The sequence below is a fragment of the Myxocyprinus asiaticus genome, chromosome 9 (genome assembly GCF_019703515.2).
Source record: "Myxocyprinus asiaticus isolate MX2 ecotype Aquarium Trade chromosome 9, UBuf_Myxa_2, whole genome shotgun sequence".
Classification (NCBI taxonomy): domain Eukaryota; kingdom Metazoa; phylum Chordata; class Actinopteri; order Cypriniformes; family Catostomidae; genus Myxocyprinus; species Myxocyprinus asiaticus.
In genome coordinates this window covers 36,956,161-36,976,401 of record NC_059352.1, presented here as the reverse complement: position 1 = coordinate 36,976,401, position 20,241 = coordinate 36,956,161, and the positions used below count along the sequence as shown (strand labels likewise).

The 20,241-nt window shown below is 38.2% G+C and overlaps 1 protein-coding gene across 7 annotated transcripts in view; it reads right to left on the bottom strand.

Annotated features, from left to right (window-relative positions):
* The window catches only part of agap1 (ArfGAP with GTPase domain, ankyrin repeat and PH domain 1), a 281,989-nt gene that overhangs the window by 84,129 nt on the left and 177,619 nt on the right, over nt 1-20,241 (bottom strand). For all 7 annotated transcript variants that reach the window (XM_051705997.1, XM_051705998.1, XM_051705999.1 and 4 more), the window contains one exon: nt 5,148-5,252. In XM_051705997.1, the coding sequence (XP_051561957.1) occupies nt 5,148-5,252 (105 nt within the window). The remainder of the gene's footprint in view (nt 1-5,147; nt 5,253-20,241) is intronic.

Here is a 20,241-nt window from a genome sequence, read left to right as displayed (position 1 = left end):
TTCTATTTCTTTAGGATTGAGCTATGAAAAATTTACTTCATGACACACAACAACACAAAGGGATTATTTGTAAGCAACTTGCTTATCCCACTTTGATAGACAGTATACTCGCGTATTTTTGCTTATCTTTACTGTTTCATAAATTCCTAACTATTTTCCTGGCTTACTTGATGAACTGCTTTTCGTCTTGTTCTGAATTCTTGCAGCTTTTTCGTGAGCTGCGTGTGCTGCTGCATGAGGAGATGCCATCTTATATTGTTTGTTATTAAAAGAGACTCATTACTTTGAACTTGCCCACATAAAACATTGTGGGCACTCCTCACTCTTTCTGATACTTACAAAAACGGTCTATACAAAACCGACACAAATTATTTGAGGAATTTCACATATTTCTGTTTGGAGAGACATGGCAACCGCTGTGCCGTGAGGTTTAGTGACAGCCCTTCTGCCTCGCTTGATCTCGCGGAGAGAGCGCGTGCTAATCAAATGATATTGCAGAGTGAAAGACAATTGCTGGGTTTCCATCCAAAATGTTTTGCATTTTTTAAGCTCATTTCTAAAAATTAGATGAATAAAAAAAAAATACGAATTGTTGCACATTTCCATCCACTACGTAATGCACATTATCATGAGGGAGCTGCCTCGTCATGATGGAGCAGCTGAATGATCTCTCCCTCCATTGGTTTTATTTGCAAGATTGGAAGTATCTCAGTTTATTAAATGCAGCCACGAGACACCGCAGTGTAATATCTGATATAATGTGGGCTGAAATAGCTGCGATGCCCACACACCACCAGTCTCCGCATACCTGGGAGCGCCCACTCTTAAACCTGTTCTGGTGGATTGTGAGGACCTACTTTATCAACCAGCTGTGGGTTAAACACTTCCAAATGACAAGCGCTATGTTCAAAGAATTGTGTGCCAAGGTCTGACCTTTCAGTGGGCTAGTCACATCAAGCTATTGCACACACATAACACATGCACGAATGGTCAAAACACATCATCGTTTTGCAAATAAACCATTTCCATCACCTTAATGCGCATTTTAACTAATGCAAACCTCTAGAAAATCCACCTCCTCCTAGTGCATTAGATTTTAAGCAAATTTAGAAAGTTTATTCGCATATCAAGCGCTTCCATTCAGGATTTCTTATGCACAATTTCAAAATGTGCATAAAAATTGTTGGAAGAAAACCCATCTAGTAACACCTACCACTACCCCTAAACATAAGGATATAGGGAATCAAATTTTGGCACGACACCTGGCCAGCGCAACAGTGTGGAAACGTGGACTGAAGAGAGCGAATTTGCTCTTAGCTATTTAATTTACTCTTACTCAGGAAATGATTGCACATTTATTAAAAAGCATCTTGAACCAACTTGCACGACCCATACTAAGTTTAAGAAACTCTGCGCTAACAGAGGTATGTAGGTATTTTCGGGTATCTTCTCCATTGTGCAGATGTGAACAGCCTTTGTTGGACTGCTAAACGGTGATGTCACTGTGAGCATGTGCATGTATTTGTTTGTGTGTGTGTGTGTATGTGGTGGGGGTCTCTTTAGTTTCATACCAGCTCCCTTCAACTGTGCACAGTATAGAAAGCATGTATCTGACTGGGGCTAGCAAGTGTTATGAATATTAATGAACCATGTGACTGCAGCGGCGCTAATAATTTAGTAGAGGCGGTGCGCCGCTGCTGAATGCATATAGGGGAAACACTGCAGTGTTCCATGGCTTTTCACTGATGTCAAATATCTCACTGGGATCATATCATACAGACTGACAAGTAACAATCGTGAATGATCGTAAAAAATCATACAGTGTGCTCCAGGCTTTAGATAACAAAAGTGGCATTTATTTTTAAAGAACGACAGCCACAGAACACTTTTAAAGCAAATCATTTCACAAAAGGAACTTTGTCTCAATTTTAAATTTGTATTGTATTATCATTTAAAACGTAAAGTATTTGGACTCTTTCTGGTAGTCAAATTTAGTGGAACATGTCCATACATAAAGTGATTAACTACACCTGTCGTTACTCTGCTAAGAGACCTGTGTAAAGTTGTGATCATGAGGAGAACCGATAACATACATCCACCACTAACCACTGTGGGACCAGTTGGTTAAAAGTAATAGCAAAAATGGCTCAGAAAAGTGAAGTTAGTTTAGAGAAAAGGTCTAGCATCATCTGTTAGCAAATACAACTTGGTTTGATATTTTGTTATCTAATGTGTGAAATTCATATATTTTAATTGTGGTTTAATTGTCCAAATACTTTTGGGGCCACTGTATGTGTCCAAAATATTACATAAAGTTGTGCCATGGTTGTTAGGGGTGTGAACGTGGATGAGCTGTTTGGAATTTTTTCCTTGCTAATTAGGTTGTATCTATTGCCATCCACTTAATCAGCTGCATTAATGTGATTTTTTTCACATAGTTGAGCAATTAAGTGTCCTGATTGAGTTTCATCCTATTAGTCTTCACAAACACTTTAATTGATGCCTGTGTAGCAGACACCTGCTGATGAGAGGAACCTGTTCACAGCCAAAGGGAGGAGGGGGACGTTACATGATGACGCACACTTCCTCTAATTTACCCCGATGAGGATGTTAATTAGGGAATTAATGAGTGCTCATTGAATTCTTGTCAAACTTTGTGTTTTTTTTATTTTTTATTATTATTACTGACTTTACTGTTTTTTTCTAGTTTGGGGTCCGAGATACCTCAATGGTGTAGGTGTATAAATAAAAGTAATCTTGAAACTAACCTCTTATTTACCCTTTAAATTATTTTAATAAGTTCCTCTAACCTAATAAACATCCAAAAGACCGATATTATTAAAGCTGTATCCCTTTGTTTTACTACAAAAAAGAGCATATACTTTTCAGAAATGTGACTGGTATTCATACTAGGGATGTGCGCTATGACTAATTTGACTGTCGTTTAAACGGACGTTTTGTAACCGACTAATCTAAAGAGAAACCAACCTTCAGAAAACAGTAAAAAAAAAAAAAAAAAAAAAAAAAAAAAAAAAAAAAAGGGTGTTTATGCGACCCATTTAAAATACTTAATCTATTCCAAATCCGATGCTAAATTCCAATGAAAAGGGGCATTTATCTGCGACGTGCTCACCTTGAATTATGATAATTGTACATTAAATATAGAACATGACATGCATTCACTGAATCAACATTAGCATTATACTTAACAGACAAATCTATTGAAAACAACTGAATGAATAGTGCAGGATCAATGGAACAACCCTAAAAGCCTGTTCTAAACGGAAATCACCAAGTAAAAGTTACTTAACATATTAAAACAGTCAGGACATTGTTGAAAATAATTAACAGGTAGAGTAAACCAAATCTATGAGAGAGAAAAATATGCGCTGAAAAGTTGCGCGTATTTCACGACGTGCAGTCGTGCATTAACCATTGATCTAATATGACAGCTGTTCGGTAAAGAACGGCAACCAATAACAGTTACGATGTAAAAAAAAAAAAAAGAAAAGAAAAAGAAAAAAGTAGCTATATGATAGAAAAAATAGGCCTGTGATGTAGCCTTCAATAAACCTAATGTATTCTAAACATGACGTGCACACAGAATCAAAGATAGTTTAACCCGTTCAGCAGTCGGCACCTTGTTGAAAATAGCCTTCTTAATCAGCAGATTAAAAAATGGCATACCTAGCCTAAAACAGTTATTTTCTAGGCTACTTACTCAAAAGCATAATTTTTTGGATGAGCAAAATTAACCCGTCGACATGGTCTGGTGAAAGACGGGACTTGACTCACCTGAGGAGGCTATCTTGTGCTTGAAAAAGCCTGCTCAGCGGACAATGTACAAGCATGCACAGATATAAAGAAGACTCAAATGTGAAAACATCCATAGGGACTTTTAAACGTTTGGAAATCCGATTCCCGCACCACCGAAGTGATTTCATTACTACTTTGCTGAGTTTGCATGTCTAGCGAGAGGACATTTTCCTGCGCGTGCCGCGAGTGAGAGAGGGAAGAAGCACACGCAGCATGAAGTGAAATTAAACTCTGTATCTGCTCCAGATATCCTCTTTTTTAAATAATATTTGTATTATTAATTCTATTTAAAATATGTAACATTAATATGACAGTAATTTAAGTGCAGACTCTGTAAAAATATAAAGCCAAATGTAAATGTGTAAAAATGATGATCAGTTTAATGGGGGGAAATATTAACCGACTAGTAATTCCAGTGACGACTAGCAGCATCAGAACCGTTTAGTCGACTAGTCTCGCACATCCCTAATTCATACAAGGAACATGTTTCTGTTATGGGTCAATTTGACCCCAGAAAAAAAAACACAATGGAGAAAAATGCAATGAAAGTAATGAAAATGAACTGGTAGGAGTGTATCTCTACATTGTGTACACCAGTCACAGAATCTTATGTGAGAATTCATTGTATTATTTAATGTTTTATATAGGCTTAGTAATATAACTTTTTTTAATTTTATTGAGGACCCTGTAAAAGATGTTATACAGCATCTTATCAAGTTCTCATAAGATTACTGTAACAAAAGTCATGAAGTATCAACCTGACACTTGAATATTAAGTATATTTTTCGAGCAATAAAAATGGCCCTGGGGTCACTCAGACCACAAAAAGAACATGATGGTTGTTCTTTGCACATTTCTTTGCTTGTTATGCCTTTCATCTGCATTTGTGCTCTCCTTTGAAGTGTTTGTAGAATTACTCTGGTATTGATTAACACTAAAAAATAAGGTCTGATTGTTCTGAATAAAAAGCCAGAGAGAACAACCAATAAAGGATGGCCATTGGTGTGTGTGCAAACAGGTTGTCTGAGCTGGTGATTATGATAAGCCATTATGCTGTAATTTTACACATCAACAGCGTCAGCCATGTGCAAATGAGCTAGTAATTAAGGACTATTGTGTGTCGTCAGAGACACCATGCTTACTGAGGTGCGGGAAAAAAACATGGGATATTACAGTGATGGGTTTCACAGAGATGAATCACACCTTTAACCCCTGTTAGTACTGGCAGGACAAGGGGAAAAGCAAATATAATAAACAAGTACCGGCTGAAAGAGTATATGGGTGGGTGGTGTGTTTGACTGATTTGAAAAAGTGTGTGTGTTGGTACTTACATGCAGACTGGGATGATAGGTGAGGACTCCATTGTCACAAAGCGTGACATATTTTTTCTTCCACTCTTTGTTGAGCGATTTGCCGCTTCTTTTCAGTAACATGCCCTAAAATGCGAAAACACATAAAAATACACAGTTTAGCTTTGATAAGTTAAATGGATGCAGAATTCATTTATTAAAAGCATTTATTTATTAATCTTTCCTCTTGAACAATAATTTTTGGGGTTATGGGGTTGTTCACTCAGCACGCATTCTTATGTTTATAAACAGCTAGACACATCACAACTAAATGAAATAGAACACAGGTGTATTAAGTAGGGATGGGCAATTTGAGTAATTTTGTAGTCGAGCACTCTAACACATAAGAAAACTTTGAACATGTTTTTCTTATTTAAAAATGCATAAACACTAAGCACCCTGCATAAACAACAACATCTACATTAAAAAAAAAAACAAAAAAAAAAACAACAAAAAAACATTTGCACTCAAACATAGAAACAAACACTCACCAACCACTTTATTAGGTACACCTGTACACCTACTTATTTATGCTATTATCTAATCAGCCAATCGTGTGGCAGTAGTGCAATGCATAAAATCATGCAGATTCTGGTCAGGAGCTTCAGTTAATTTTCACATCAACCATCAGAATGGGGAAACATGTTACCTCAGTGATTTCGACCGTGGCATGATTGTTGGTGCCAGACAGGCTGGTTTGAGTATTTCTGTAACTGATGATCGTTTACTAAGAATGGTGCCAAAAATAAAAAAAAAAAACATACAGTGAGCGGCAGTTCTGCGGACGGAAAAGCCTTGTTGATGAGAGAGGTCAACAGAGAATGGCCAGACTGGTTCGAGCTGACAAAAAGGCTACGGTAACTTAGTTAACCCCTCTGTACAACTGTAGTGAGCAGAATAGCATCTTAGAATGCACAACATGTCAAACCTTGAGGCGATAGGCTACAACAGCAGAAGACCATGTCCTGTTCTTGTTCTTGGCTGACAGAAGTGGAACCCGACATGGTCATACTGTTGTTGCCCATTCGCCTCAAATTTTGACATGTTGTGCATTCAGAGATGCTATTCTGCTCACTTCAATTGTTGATGGCTGTGAACATTAACTGAAGCTCCTGACCCGTATCTGCAGATTTTATGCACTGCTGCCACACGATTGGCTGATTAGATAATCACATGAATATGTAGGTGTACATGTGTACCTAATAAATTGGTTGGTGAATGTACATTCCAAGTCTTCTGAAGAAATACAATCACTTTAAAGAATGACAGAATTTTATTTTGGGTTACACTTTTCTTTTAACAACAATGTATCCACAGCACCAACAAATGCATTGAGTTGTAACAGCAAGATTTAGTTAAGAGAAGCAGTTTCATTGATGCCCATGGCAGGCAAAGCCAAGTAGTGTTTTTACTAGTCTAGAATATTTAAAGCTGAATGAGTACTCGATTAATTGATTACTCATGGACATGCATAGTACAGAGATGTGCTTCTAAAAGTTGCTGAAAAGCAAAGAAGCATTGCAGTGGTCAAAGACATCTGTCTAGCATGTTTACATAAAAAACAAAAACAACACAGACAGATGCAAGAACATGCATCCTGCGTGAATGGCCCCTACGAACACTACTTCTTGAAAAAGCAGTTTCTAAATAAGTGTATTGCTATAAAGTGCAAGAGAGAGGACTAGAATTGTCTGTGCTTCATATCATAATCTCTCAACTTCCTTTCGGCAAAGTCTACCCATTTTTCCCTTGACAAGCAAAACACAGTATCATATTAGACTCCAGTGGACAGACATTTTTTATTTGCACATTTTGAGGAGCACAGAAAAAAAACCCCGCACTGTTAGCTACATGAGCAAATTCCCCTCTGGAGTGTTAGCAAGCACATTAGCACAATGACACGAGCACTAACCTTCCTCTCCTACGCACATCAGTGGCGGCTGACTGGCCGTTTAAGGGCCAGCCGCCCACACCTAATTTCAGCTAAATTCATTAGGCAAGAAGGGAATAAAACTGTCCACTGATTAGCAATTACGCTGCTGCGGCAGCATGTCACTTCACTGGACTTGTTAAACATTAACGCGTAGACAGGAGGGATAATAATAGATTTCTTGCCCTGTCTGCCATGGAGCGTGCAACACCAGGGCTGGCGAGTTTGTCACTCTCTGCATTGTTCTCTTCTTGTTTTTCTTTCCGTCACTCCACAGCCTAAATTTTTTACTTAAAAAAATGCCATGATCCCTCACTGTCACACACTGTTAAACTGATCTAATTATGTGGTAATTGGTATCTAAACACGGCCTGCAGAAAAAAGAAAAAAAAATTAAGTACAGTGAGGACTGACAGTGAAGGACAGAGTTGTGGAAATGATGCCTGCCCAACAAATCTAGTTTCCTTTAGTTTAGCTTTAGTTTCCAAAACTAAAACCCTGAACATTAATGCATTAATAAAACATAGGGAGGAATTTACTAAGAATGAATTGCACCAAGTACAAGCGCTGTTTATTTCCACACGCTGTCTGCACTGGTTTAGCACCTGATTCAATAAAGGAATTATGCAGATCAGGCAACGGCACAAACGCACACAGGAAATCTGTCCAGAAGCATTTTGCACAGCGGAATTCTGATTTTGCAAGTCAGTTCTGAGCGCTATTAATGGGAGATGCAGCAGACCACGCCGATCTCATATACTACTGTGATCCAGACACACGATTCATCTGTTTAACATGTCGAAAGTGCATTTGACTACACCATGCATCTGGATTTTTTCGATCACTATTTGATAAATTACCGCTGCCATGATCGATAGAAAATGTGCCTTAACATCTCGTTTAAATAAAATTCAGTTTACTACCTGCTGGTGTAATGGTGCGAGGCAAATAGCACAAAGTTTTGTGAATAAAGCACAATCTATAATGAGGCTAATTTACATAGAACAAATGAGTGTTTGCGGCGAAAAGACTGACATTGAATTAATTTACTGTAAATACTCAAGACGTATCGCTAATTCAGTGCTGATTGCGCCTACTACATTGTGGATGGTTAGTGAATAAGACGCAGATTTTTGCACTGAAATACCATGCGCACCTGTTAGCGAATTTGCCCCAATCCCATCTTTAAAATACAGTGGTTAGCAGTGGTCTTCAACTAGTGGGACGCGATCCAAAAATGGGACGGAGGTCTGTTTTGATAGGGTTGCTAAACTGCTGAATTAGAATTTAAAAAATGCTACAAACTATTTAATCATGCATAGTTAGAGTAGCAAAATAAATTGGCCAATAATATACAATCTATATCTTTTGTTGTTGATGTCAAAGGCCGTCTGTACAAACTACAATATTTTGGCACAAATTCATCTGTCGCTCAGTAAAAGCTAAATTAAGCTAAAGCCAGTAGATGCCAACACAGACAAGTTACTTGATATGCCCTTATCCTCAAAAATGATAAAACATTTGACATTTGGAAAACAAATTTGTAAATTTTCTTATTAAATCTACAGTATGTCATGTTAAAATTTTGCATTGTGTTGTGCCTACGAAGTTCATCGTATAATACATTTCAATGTTTGATTTTAACAAGATTTTCTTTGTTTACTTTTGCATGACAAACAATTTTGGTGCAGTGTTGCTTTAGAGCTAAGTCTTTTATGTTTTAAGTGTATCAAGTACAGTAAGTATAGTTTTAGTCATAGGTTTTTAGCATGATTCACTTCAATATTTGTTAATGGAACTGTTTAAAGATCATCCTTGCCTTGTGTAATGCAACCATGTCTGTCCTGAGATTATCTAGACTTAAGGTAATGAGGTCTGTTCTGTTCTGAGATCAGCCCTAGGAGATGGAGCAGTACGTGTGGGAGGATGTTCCCTTCGGTCGGTCCACATGTCTGTAATCCCCAGAGCCCAAACTGAAGACAAGAAAAGATCACTTCCTGGGTGAAATAACAATGGGCTATCCCGCTGATGAGTTGATGAGAATTTTAATTTCCTAACAAGGATGCTGCTGCTAGCGGCCCATTACTTCATAACTAAGAGAGAGACAAGTTTTCTGTGTATGTGTGGGGCTTAGAAAAAAACAGCAAGAATGGAAGAGGGAAAAGAAAGAAAGTAAAGGGATGGACAGATTAAGAAAGAAAGGAGATGATCTTTTAATAATAGTGGAGAGGTACTCTCCAGGCATGTTTTGTTGTTCCACAGTAGGTAACATGTTTTGAATCTAGGTATATTAATTTTGCACATCCACTGGGAAGATGGCAAGCGATTATTCAGCAGAGATGCTAATTGAACGCCATGTCGCCTCTCTGATCGGAGTAATCGTTCATTATCTAAGGCTCGGGCCAGTTTGACGGGGTTGCCTCTATTTTACCCTACCCTGGCTGACAGCTTGCAAGGTCTCCCAAGGAAAACAGGGCCAAAAAAATTAATCTCATGCAGCCGTTTCTTCACTGGCTTTAAAAACCCACCAGGGTTAAACAATGATCGAGGCCAGTAGTTCAGATTTCTACTTGTGTGTTGAATGAGAAATCTAACCTATGGCCTTGGCATTGCAAGTGCCAAGCTATCCCATTTGAATTATGTTACATTTGAAGCTATGCAATTGGGGCCATTAGTTTAGATTTCTACTTGCCCTGCCAATATTTTCAATGGCCCCACCCAAAATAATGTGTGTGTGTGTGTGTGTGTGTGTGTATATAATATATATATATATATATATATATATATATATATATATATATATATATATATATTATATTTTATATATACATTTGTGCTCAAAAGTTTGCATACCCTGGCAGAAATTGTGAAATTTTGGCATTGATTTTTAAAATATGACTGATCATGCAAAAGAAATTTCTTTTATTTAAGAGTAGTGATCATATGAAGCCATTTATCATCACATAGTTGTTTGGCTCCTTTTTATATCATAATGATAACAGAAATCACCTAAATGGCCTTGATCAAAAGTTTACATACCCTTGAATGTTTGGCCTTGTTACAGACATACAAGGTGACACACACAGGTTTAAATGGCAATTAAAGGTTAATTTCCCACACCTGTGGCTTTTTAAATTGAGCTGCATGGTCGAGTTGCCAGAAAGAAGCCTTTACTGCACCAATGCCACAAAAAAAGCCTGGTTAAAATATGCCCGACAACACCTTGACACACCTCACAGCTTCTGGCACACTGTAATTTGGAGTGACGAGACCAAAATAGAGCTTTATGGTCACAACCATAAGTGCTATGTTTGGAGAGGGGTCAACAAGGCCTATAGTGAAAAGAATACCATCCCCACTGTGAAGCATGTTGGCGGCTCACTGATGTTTTGGGGGTGTGTGAGCTCTAAAGGCACGGGAATCTTGTGAAAATTTATGGCAAGATGAATGCAGCATGTTATCAGAAAATACCAGCAGACAATTAGCATTCTTCTGCATGAAAGCTGCGCATGGGACGCTCTTGGACTTTCCAGCACAACAATGACCTAGGCACAAGGCCAAGTTGACCCTCCAGTGGTTACAGCACAAAAAGGTGAAGGTTCTGGAGTGGCCATAACAGTCTCCTGACCTTAATATCACCGAGCCACTCTCGGTTCATGCAAGACGACCAAAAACTTTGCATGACCTGGAGGCATTTTGCCAAGACGATGGGCAGCTATACCACCTGCAAGAATTTGGGGCCTCATAGACAAGTACTACAAAAGACTGCACGCTGTCATTGATGCTAAAGGGGGAAGTACACAGTATTAAGAAATAAGGGTATGCAGACTTTTGAACAGGGGTCATCATTGTTGCCATGTTTTGTTTTATGATTGTGCCATTCTGTTATAACCTACAGTTGAATATGAATCCCATAAGAAATAAATGTGTTTTGCCTGCTCACTCATGTTTTCTTTAAAAATGGTACATATATTACCAATTCTCCAAGGGTATGCAAACTTTTGAGCACAACTCTATACACACACACACACACACATATATATATGTATACACTATATTGCCAAAAGTATTCGCTCACCCATCCAAATAATTGAATTCAGGTGTTCCAATCACTTCCATGGCCACAGGTGTATAAAATTAAGCACCTAGGCATGCAGACTGCTTCTACAAACATTTGTGAAAGAATGGGCTGCTCTCAGGAGCTCAGTGAATTCCAGTGTGGTACTGTGATAGGATGCCACCTGTGCAACAAGTCCAGTCGTGAAATTTCCTCGCTACTAAATATTCCACAGTCAACTGTCAGTGGTATTATTACAAAGTGGAAGTGATTGGGAATGACAGCAACTCAGCCACGAAGTGGTAGGCCACGTAAAATGACAGAGCGGGGTCAGCGGATGCTGAGGCGCGTAGTGCGCAGAGGTCGCCAACTTTCTGCAGAGTCAATCGCTACAGACCTCCAAAGTTCATGTGGCCTTCAGATTAGCTCAAGAACAGTACATAGAGAGCTTCATGGAATGGGTTTCCATGGCTGAGCAGCTGCATCCAAGCCATACATCACCAAGTGCAATGCAAAGCGTCGGATGCAGTGGTGTAAAGCACGCCGCCACTGGACTCTAGAGCAGTGGAGACGCGTTCTCTGGAGTGACGAATCACGCTTCTCCATCTGGCAATCTGATGGATGAGTCTGGGTTTGGCGGTTGCCAGGAGAACGGTACTTGTCTGACTGCATTGTGCCAACTGTGAAGTTTGGTGGAGGGGGGATTATGGTGTGGGGTTGTTTTTCAGGAGCTGGGCTTGGCCCCTTAGTTCCAGTGAAAGGAACTCTGAATGCTTCAGCATACCAAGAGATTTTGGACAATTCCATGCTCCCAACTTTGTGGGAACAGTTTGGGGATGGCCCCTTCCTGTTCCAACATGACTGTGCACCAGTGCACAAAGCAAGGTCCATAAAGACATGGATGAGCGAGTTTGGTGTGGAAGAACTTGACTGGCCTGCACAGAGTCCTGACCTCAACCCGATAGAGCACCTTTGGGATGAATTAGAGCAAAGACTGTGAGCCAGGCCTTCTCATCCAACATCAGTGTCTGACCTCACAAATGCGCTTCTGGAAGAATGGTCAAAAATTCCCATAAACACAGTCCTAAACCTTGTGGAAAGCCTTCCCAGAAGAGTTGAAGCTGTTATAGCTGCAAAGGGTGGGCCGACGTCATATTAAACCCTATGGATTAAGAATGGGATGTCACTTAAGTTCATATGCGTCTAAAGGCAGATGAGCGAATACTTTTGGCAATATAGTGTGTATATATATATATATATATATATATATATATATATATATATATATATATATATATATATATATATATATATACACACACACACACACACACACACACACACTGAATATACTGTATATATTTCCGCTAAGAAAATATATGCACCAAGTCCGGGAATGATAAAGTTTGCTGGACAAATTGGAAAAAATCTGTTCATCTCATTTCGGTGTTTATTTTGTGCTGTAAACGTGATGGACTATGCATAATAATGCAATATAGGCTATTAAAGACACAATTAAGTCAAATGAGTGATAAATGTTTGTTCATTATAGCTGCATTTTCATAAAAATTAAAAAATTAAAAAATTAAACGGCCGTCATGGAATTAGCATCTAATTAAAAAAAAAAACATTCAACAATGGGGGCAAAACAATTAAACTGCAATTTGCCACATATCTTTTCGTAAATGGTTAGGTCATGTCATATAACTTCTCACCTTGGCTAATTTCAGAGCACAAAAGTGTTTTGCTGCGAAGTGTAGTCAGATGTGTCCAGTGTTTCTCTTCAACTTGAGATTCACATAAGCCTGGTGTCCTTCTCTCCAGAAGACAGCAATGCAAGGCTGTTTTAATGTGATTCCGAAGTAAGAAGCTTCTCACTACGGGAACACGAAACAGGAATAACAAAGGCTGCTTTTGCCAGTATGTGGGATACAACGTGCTGTAGTCGCAGATTAGGACTCTGCAAGCTTCGGGAAAGTTTAAACCTCCATGGCAGTGAAGCGCTGTTATCTTTGGCATGGTGTCACACTATACACTTGTGGCATCAACTAAAGGGGTTGCTGAGGCATCGTGTTAATATTTTACTGGACACTGTGCCTGACGATGTTTACATCTGTCGGACATTAGGACATATTAATGGTCAGAAACCGGTAATTATCGGCTAACTGAAACCCTGATATATACACACATCTCACACTATCCCGGGGCCAGCAGGCCATCCTTATTGCTGAGCCCTGCCTACTACAGCTGTTCAATGGCAGACCTTTAGTGCATTGTCGAAAACTGCAGCAGTTGTGCTCTTATGCACAATGCCAATATCAGTAGTGGTTTAATCATCCATTAAAGAGCAACACTTATCACATATGAAGAGTAACAATAAAGAGAAAGCAATAGACAGAAAATGAAACAGATAAAGAACAATATAATTATTTCCAGGTTAAAACGGCATGTCGCAATTTAAAAAAAAATTCTGGGTTAAGATGGAACTTCACGAACAAACAAAAGCTACTAATCTGTGCGCTCTAACATTAAAACAGGCACTTATCAGTGTGTTATCCTCTTCTTTCAGCTCATCTCATTCCTTCTATTCTTCCGTAACAACAGGAGAGGTTAACCGGGAGATGAATGCGGCCTGTGGCACGGGTGGGGACGGAGTCAGTATGGTGGACAGGATCTGTCTCCTGTGAGCCTGTGACGGACAGCCACTTAACAAAGGGTTGAGTGTTTGTCCACGCTGGCCTTATTGTTCTTGGGTGCTTCCAGAAAGAAGGGTGCTAAATTAAGTGTGTCATCCCAACACAAGCTCGCCTCCGGCTCTGTCAATGTGAGTGACTGTGTACGTGTGCGAGGGAAGCAGGGCCTCATGAGTGACTTGGTGTGAAAGCTGGAGGTCTGATATCGCTGCGGCCATCTGATCTGGCCAGTTTAGGCAGCGAGAACACGCCCCCCATAAGACATTTATCATTTAATGACAGGAAGCTCAAGCACACACTCTCTCACACTGACAAACACACACAGGTCAAGGACCTGAATGACACTGGAAGCAGAAATCATTAAGAAAGCTTTAGTGTGCAATCATAGTTTGCCATTTACTAAAAAGAAAATTCCTAACCCATGTCTAAAATGTACAGTACTGTGCAAAAGTCGTAGGCGCATAAGATGTTTAACAAAAACATTTGTCTTAAGATGGCTATTTATATCTGCAGCTGTAGTGTGTCAATAGGTAATATACATTTTAAACTCCCAAACATTCCTTCTGCAAATAGAATAGAATAGAAGAACATGTAGCACTGCAACAGATGGCATGGCCCCACAGAGACCCCCACTTAACATCGAGTAAGTCTGGGATTACATGAAGAGCAGAAGCAATTGAGACAGCCTAAATATATAGAAGAACTGTGGTGCATTCTCCAAGAAGCTTGGAACATCCTATCTGCCAACAACCAACAAAAAATGTGTCCAGGTGTCCCTAGGAGAATTGGTGCTGTTTTGAAGGCAAAGTTGTTCACACCAAATGTTGATTTAACTTTTTTTATGTTTACTAGACTTTGGATGATGTTGATTGAAAAATGAAAACTAATTATGGCACTATTTTTAAAGAAATCCTCATTATGCAAAATGTTTCACAAGTGCCTAAAACTTTTGCACAGTACTGTATGTACTCCAGCATATACTGTATTATGCTGGAATGTTCCAGGTTCAATACAAGTTCAGCGTAAACGACAGTATTTGGAGCATAATGACTATTACCAAAAAAAATAAATAAAAAAGATACTCATTCTTAATTTATAAAAAAAATAAATAAATAAAAAATAAAAAATACGGGTTACATTGTCCACTTACAATGGAAGTGAATGGGGCAGTCCATAAATGTTAAAATGAGTGTAATCAGTAAATTTACATTTTTCATCATGATTAATCGCATAATTTTGAAAGTGCTGAAATTTGACTAAATATTCTTCTTTTCCTGTCAAAATGCATTTATTTCCTTCTTAGGAAAAAAATACAGAATGTAACAATAATTCTTTAACATTTTTCAAACAAAGCCTTCCACACTATAAAGAAATGCACTAAAATATCACCAATTCAAGAAACATTAAACATTTCCCAAAGTCTAACTGGTAGTTTGACTAATTGAAAAAACTAGTCTCCACATAGGTTGCATTTTCATCGCAATGGGCATTAAATCTCTTAAACTCTCATTCTCCAAGGTATCAATCAGCTGGCAGACTATGGCTTTCTGCTATGTTACAGCAATCATGAAGCCGCATTCATGATTCGCGTCAGGGCATCACTGCCAGCTTCACTTGCTGCTTTGAACTCCACATGAAAAGCGCATGCAGACAAAAACGTCTCATTTTGTGCATTAAGCTTTTTAATTAATTGCATGCATTAACAAGTTAATTTTGACAGCTCTAGTTAAAATACAAATGGTTTTAAAAATATAGAGAAAAAACATACATTTTCTATGTGTTAACATGATTTTAGTGTGATAAAATCATTGATTTTTAGAGGTACACATTTTATGGCATTTGCCAGATTACAAGGGTTTACGGGCATTATGTAGTTATGACAACGAAGTTGTTACTTTTCCTATAATGTTATACATATAAGGTTAGTAAGAGATTTTACTGTAACAAAGTAGCTATTTTTGCTAACTGTAGCGATTTTTGCTTTTTCTTAACTAAACGAGGGATGACTCTTTTTTCTTTTCTTTTTTCAAGTAAATAATTTTTCCTTGTAATCAGCATTATGCAACAAATCCTGTTGCTTGAGCTTAACTTGTATTGAACCTGGATATTCCTATAAACAAGAAGTATGCAGTGGGTTAAACTTGTGAAAATACTTGAATTATTTTATGCAGTTTTTTTTATATGAATACAAATTATATTTTCAACGTAACATTTTGGGGGAAACTGAACAATTTACATGAATTTCAAAATTACTTTATTTTTCTGTAATGACAGCAACTGAAGTTTCAAAACTTGAAGTTTGTACGAGACCAAATCCTAAAACGTTCTGAATTAATTCCAGGTTACAATTACATTTTGAATCCCAGGTTTTCAATGTGGACTCTGGTCTATTCTGTATAGAGATCAAATGTGTGGGGAAAAGTATCCAGAGAAGCCTACCCGGGCTACATATTATACCATTAAAAATTTTATTCAAACTGGTCTCAGCAATTCATTTCATTCCTAAATTTCCTTTCATAACTATCTAATGCTCAGGAGTCCATGTTTTCTGAAAACACACAGCACAGGACAGAAATGATAACGCAAGGCTCAAAATAACATGTCAAGGTCATCAAGGAATTAATGAGAGCATTAAACACCCCACTGAAAGCTTAAACCAATAGAAGTCAAAGGATACTGGCAACAAGAGATTAGCCAAATCTAAACAGAGAGCCCTGATTGATGTTTGTGTATTTGGTTAAATTATTTTTAAACTAAAATTATATGGGGGTGGGGGGGGGGGGCAAAAATGCCATCTTGGCCAAAATGGCTTGGAGCAGCGACAACTTTTCCCTGGAAAATGATATTTTTCCAATACCATAGAAGGCGGATCATGTCACACTCGTTAAAGGCTTGATAGCAGGTCTTTAATATTCACCGTCTTAATTAGGGCTGCAGTTAATTTCATTAAATTCTTTCGGTGCTAAATGAAGCAGATTATGAGACATCTTTTATTGCGAAGCGTGAAATTACAGCCTGCCCGCTGCCAATGGCAGGGCCAAGCTAATGAATTACAGGGTAAATAACACCCGAATTAACCATCCAATTTAACTCCTTACAAAGCACCCCTGCTCTGAGGGGGCAGAACTTCGTCAAACGCGCACAGCTCACTGCTCATCTACGCACCAGAACATGCAATTACAACCATGATACTAATTTCCCTTTATGATGAGAAAAGATGTTTCAGTGCCATAGTATTTCTTAAAAGGAAATTTGAAGACAGCAATTTTGCATGATAAAACATACCATGTGAAAAAATTTACTTTGCACCACCAAACATGGAAATGACTTACAGTAAGTTTTTATAATTTCCATTACAGATTTAACTGATTTCCATGACACAATATGGAAATAATGAAAAACAACAACAATAACAAAAATTCCTCATATTTCCAGGTTTTCCATGATGGTGGGTACCTTGTAAATGGTAGCAATGACCAGCAAAGTAAGACTAAATCTAACATGACATAACAAGAACCTGTGTAACATTGGCATGATTATGGCTACTTGAGATATTTCAGTCTCACTGCATCCATCTTTTCATTAAATTCTAGAGCCCCACTTAGGAAAATTAGTTTGTTGAAAAGCTGTCAGAATGGCTTGCCATACAGTTAACAAATATGTTAATATGTGTGTGTCTGTGTGCACAATAATCAAATAATTAAGAATGAGGAACAGATGTCGGTAGACTCTGGGCTACATAGGGTCAGTAAACAAAGCTGGCAATCATTACAGTGACATTAGTTTCCACACAAACCCATGAACAGCTCTATCAAACTCGACAATTTTGCCAACCAATACAAAGATCTAGCCAAGTTTCAACTGTTTCAGCATAAAAAAAAAATAAATAAAAAAAATAAAAATCACACTGTTCAGCTTAACCTTTGACAAATATAAATGAGTTATTCTTTCAAAACACTAATAACCATTAAAAAAAACAACCACCAGTCAAAACAAACAGCATAATATATATATATATGTCAAAACAACAGGGATCTCCAGTGATTGGGCAAAGAGTCGTATTAAAAAGGCAAGGGGTCAAAGCAGAGGCTGTGATTGGCAGAGCTGATAGTTGTCGTGGCAAATTCAGGTGACACATCTGACCTCACCACACCCAACTCTGAGGGCTCAGCACTGCCGATTTAAAGCCCTCCACTGAGAGACAGCAGGGAAAATGCTCCTCTTTAGCTGTCTAATTGCTGCAGAGTGCAAGCCCACCCCACTCTCATTACTGTCCACCGAGCCGTCTGCATGTTTTAATGAGGAGCATGTTCTAATGAAGGCATTTTTACAAAGGTTTTATTGTAGCTGAGAGACGCGTTGAGAGCGTAACCTTCAGCACAGGAGTCAGAACAATAACCTTTGTAATGAGATCATAGCGAATGGCAAACAAACTGCGACAAGGTCTAAGAGGGAATAAAACTACCAGTGCTACATTGTCACTAAATCTTACATTTGTGGATTTTATACATGTGGGTTAGTACATCTAGGGCGTTTTCACACCTGGCTCGTTTTGAGCATTTGTTTCAAAACCTGGTGCATTTTCTCCCTTGGTTCTGTTCGTTTATGCATACAGTATACAGAGGTGGGTAGAGTAGCTAAAATCTTTTCTCAAGTAAAAGTACAATTATTAAAAAAAAATATTACTCAAGTAGAAGTAAAAGCAGTAATGTCAGAAAATACTCGAGTAAGAGTGAAAAAAATGAACAATGTCCCAAAGGCCCAATAATATATAATGCTATGCTGAATAAAAAGAAGCAAGATCATACTTTAATAATGCCTACTGTCGCTATTTCAAAAGTCCTGTCGCTTTTTAAAGTCTTAGTTCAGTGTAGTTACAGTATTTTCAGTGTCAAAAGAATTTAGATAATTAGTTCTGTACACTAAGGGTAAACTACACATTATCTCTGTGTTTGAAAGTGTATTAGGCTTATTTAAGTTCAGAGCTTGTTTTCTGTTGTCCATAAGAAAAACGCAGGAATGTTGTGCACGCACAGACATACTCTCCATTCAAACATGTTATCGGCAGATCAAAACACATTTACACTTAACGTGTATGTTAACAAGGATTTATACAGTAGGAACTGATATATTGCAGCACTGTTATAAAATGTATACTTATAAACTGAGGTTATAAGAGCCCGTAGTTACAGAATCACCCTAAAAACGACCATGACACAGACAAGCCCACGTTATCAGTCATCACCAACACTTACCGTGCTGCAATTCAAATCTTAAAATATCCGTGTGGTGGTGGGGGCGTGGTTAAGTGCCTGCTTGTGAATGAAGAGCGAGATCAGGAGATGAGAACGCTAAGGATCATCATCTGGCAATGATTGTCTCTAACAGCTGTTTGTCATTGCAGTGAGTTGGAGATGGATTTAAGAGTGAGCTAGATGCCAAAGAGAAAGACGCACACAGCAGTGTTTTGTGTGTGCGCTTTTGTTATGTTTCAGTTCAGTGTTTTATGTTGAATTAAAGTCTTTTTGATTGTTAATCTGGTTCCTGCTTCCTCCTTTCCCGATGAATGAGAGGCTTGTCTGCCATAATCCGCTTGTCTTGGTGTAAAATGAAGGCACTGCGTGACGAAAGGAACCGATAAGAAAGTGCACCTGAAGTGCTCTGATAAGGAAATTTTAGGCCACTAAACTGTTATCGGCCGATACTGATCTAAACACCGATATTTATTTTTAAAGTGCCCCTGCCACACTTTTGCAAGTTATATGCTGCAGTTGCTGCACCACACTGTAAAATTACAGCGAGTAATTACATTAAATGTACATCAATTTTGAAATGCTAACATTTATTCAAATCGAAAACAGTTATGAATAGTTCTGACTAGACCATTGTAACATAATGGCAACCAATAAACACCATGAGAGCAGAGATATGTTCAAAAATAAAAGAGATATAACCATTACAAGTTTCGAAGCTGCTCCAATGACAAATCATTAGTATCTAAGATTTGTTTAACATTTTTGGTGTTTTGTTGTAACACAAATCAATAAGTATTAAGCAACTGCGTGAAGACGCGGTGCCGTTATTGAAGGTTAAACTGTTTTTGCTTTTATTAGTGGTATTGTGACAAACATATATCTCTGATTTTAAGTCGTGGTTCTCACAAAATAGCACTGGGATGAGTGACTGATGAGAAATTGAGAGTGCCCATATTGGTGTGAGTGACACTGAGAGTGCACTTAAGTGCTCAAACTGTCTGATGTATCTTTGTCCTCTTCGTCTCTAACTTTACAGCGAGTCAGAATTACTATCGTAATGACTCTTAAAAATGGGCACCTGAATATAGATACACATGCAATTCATTTTTAAAACCAACTGGCATATTCACTGGTATAAAAG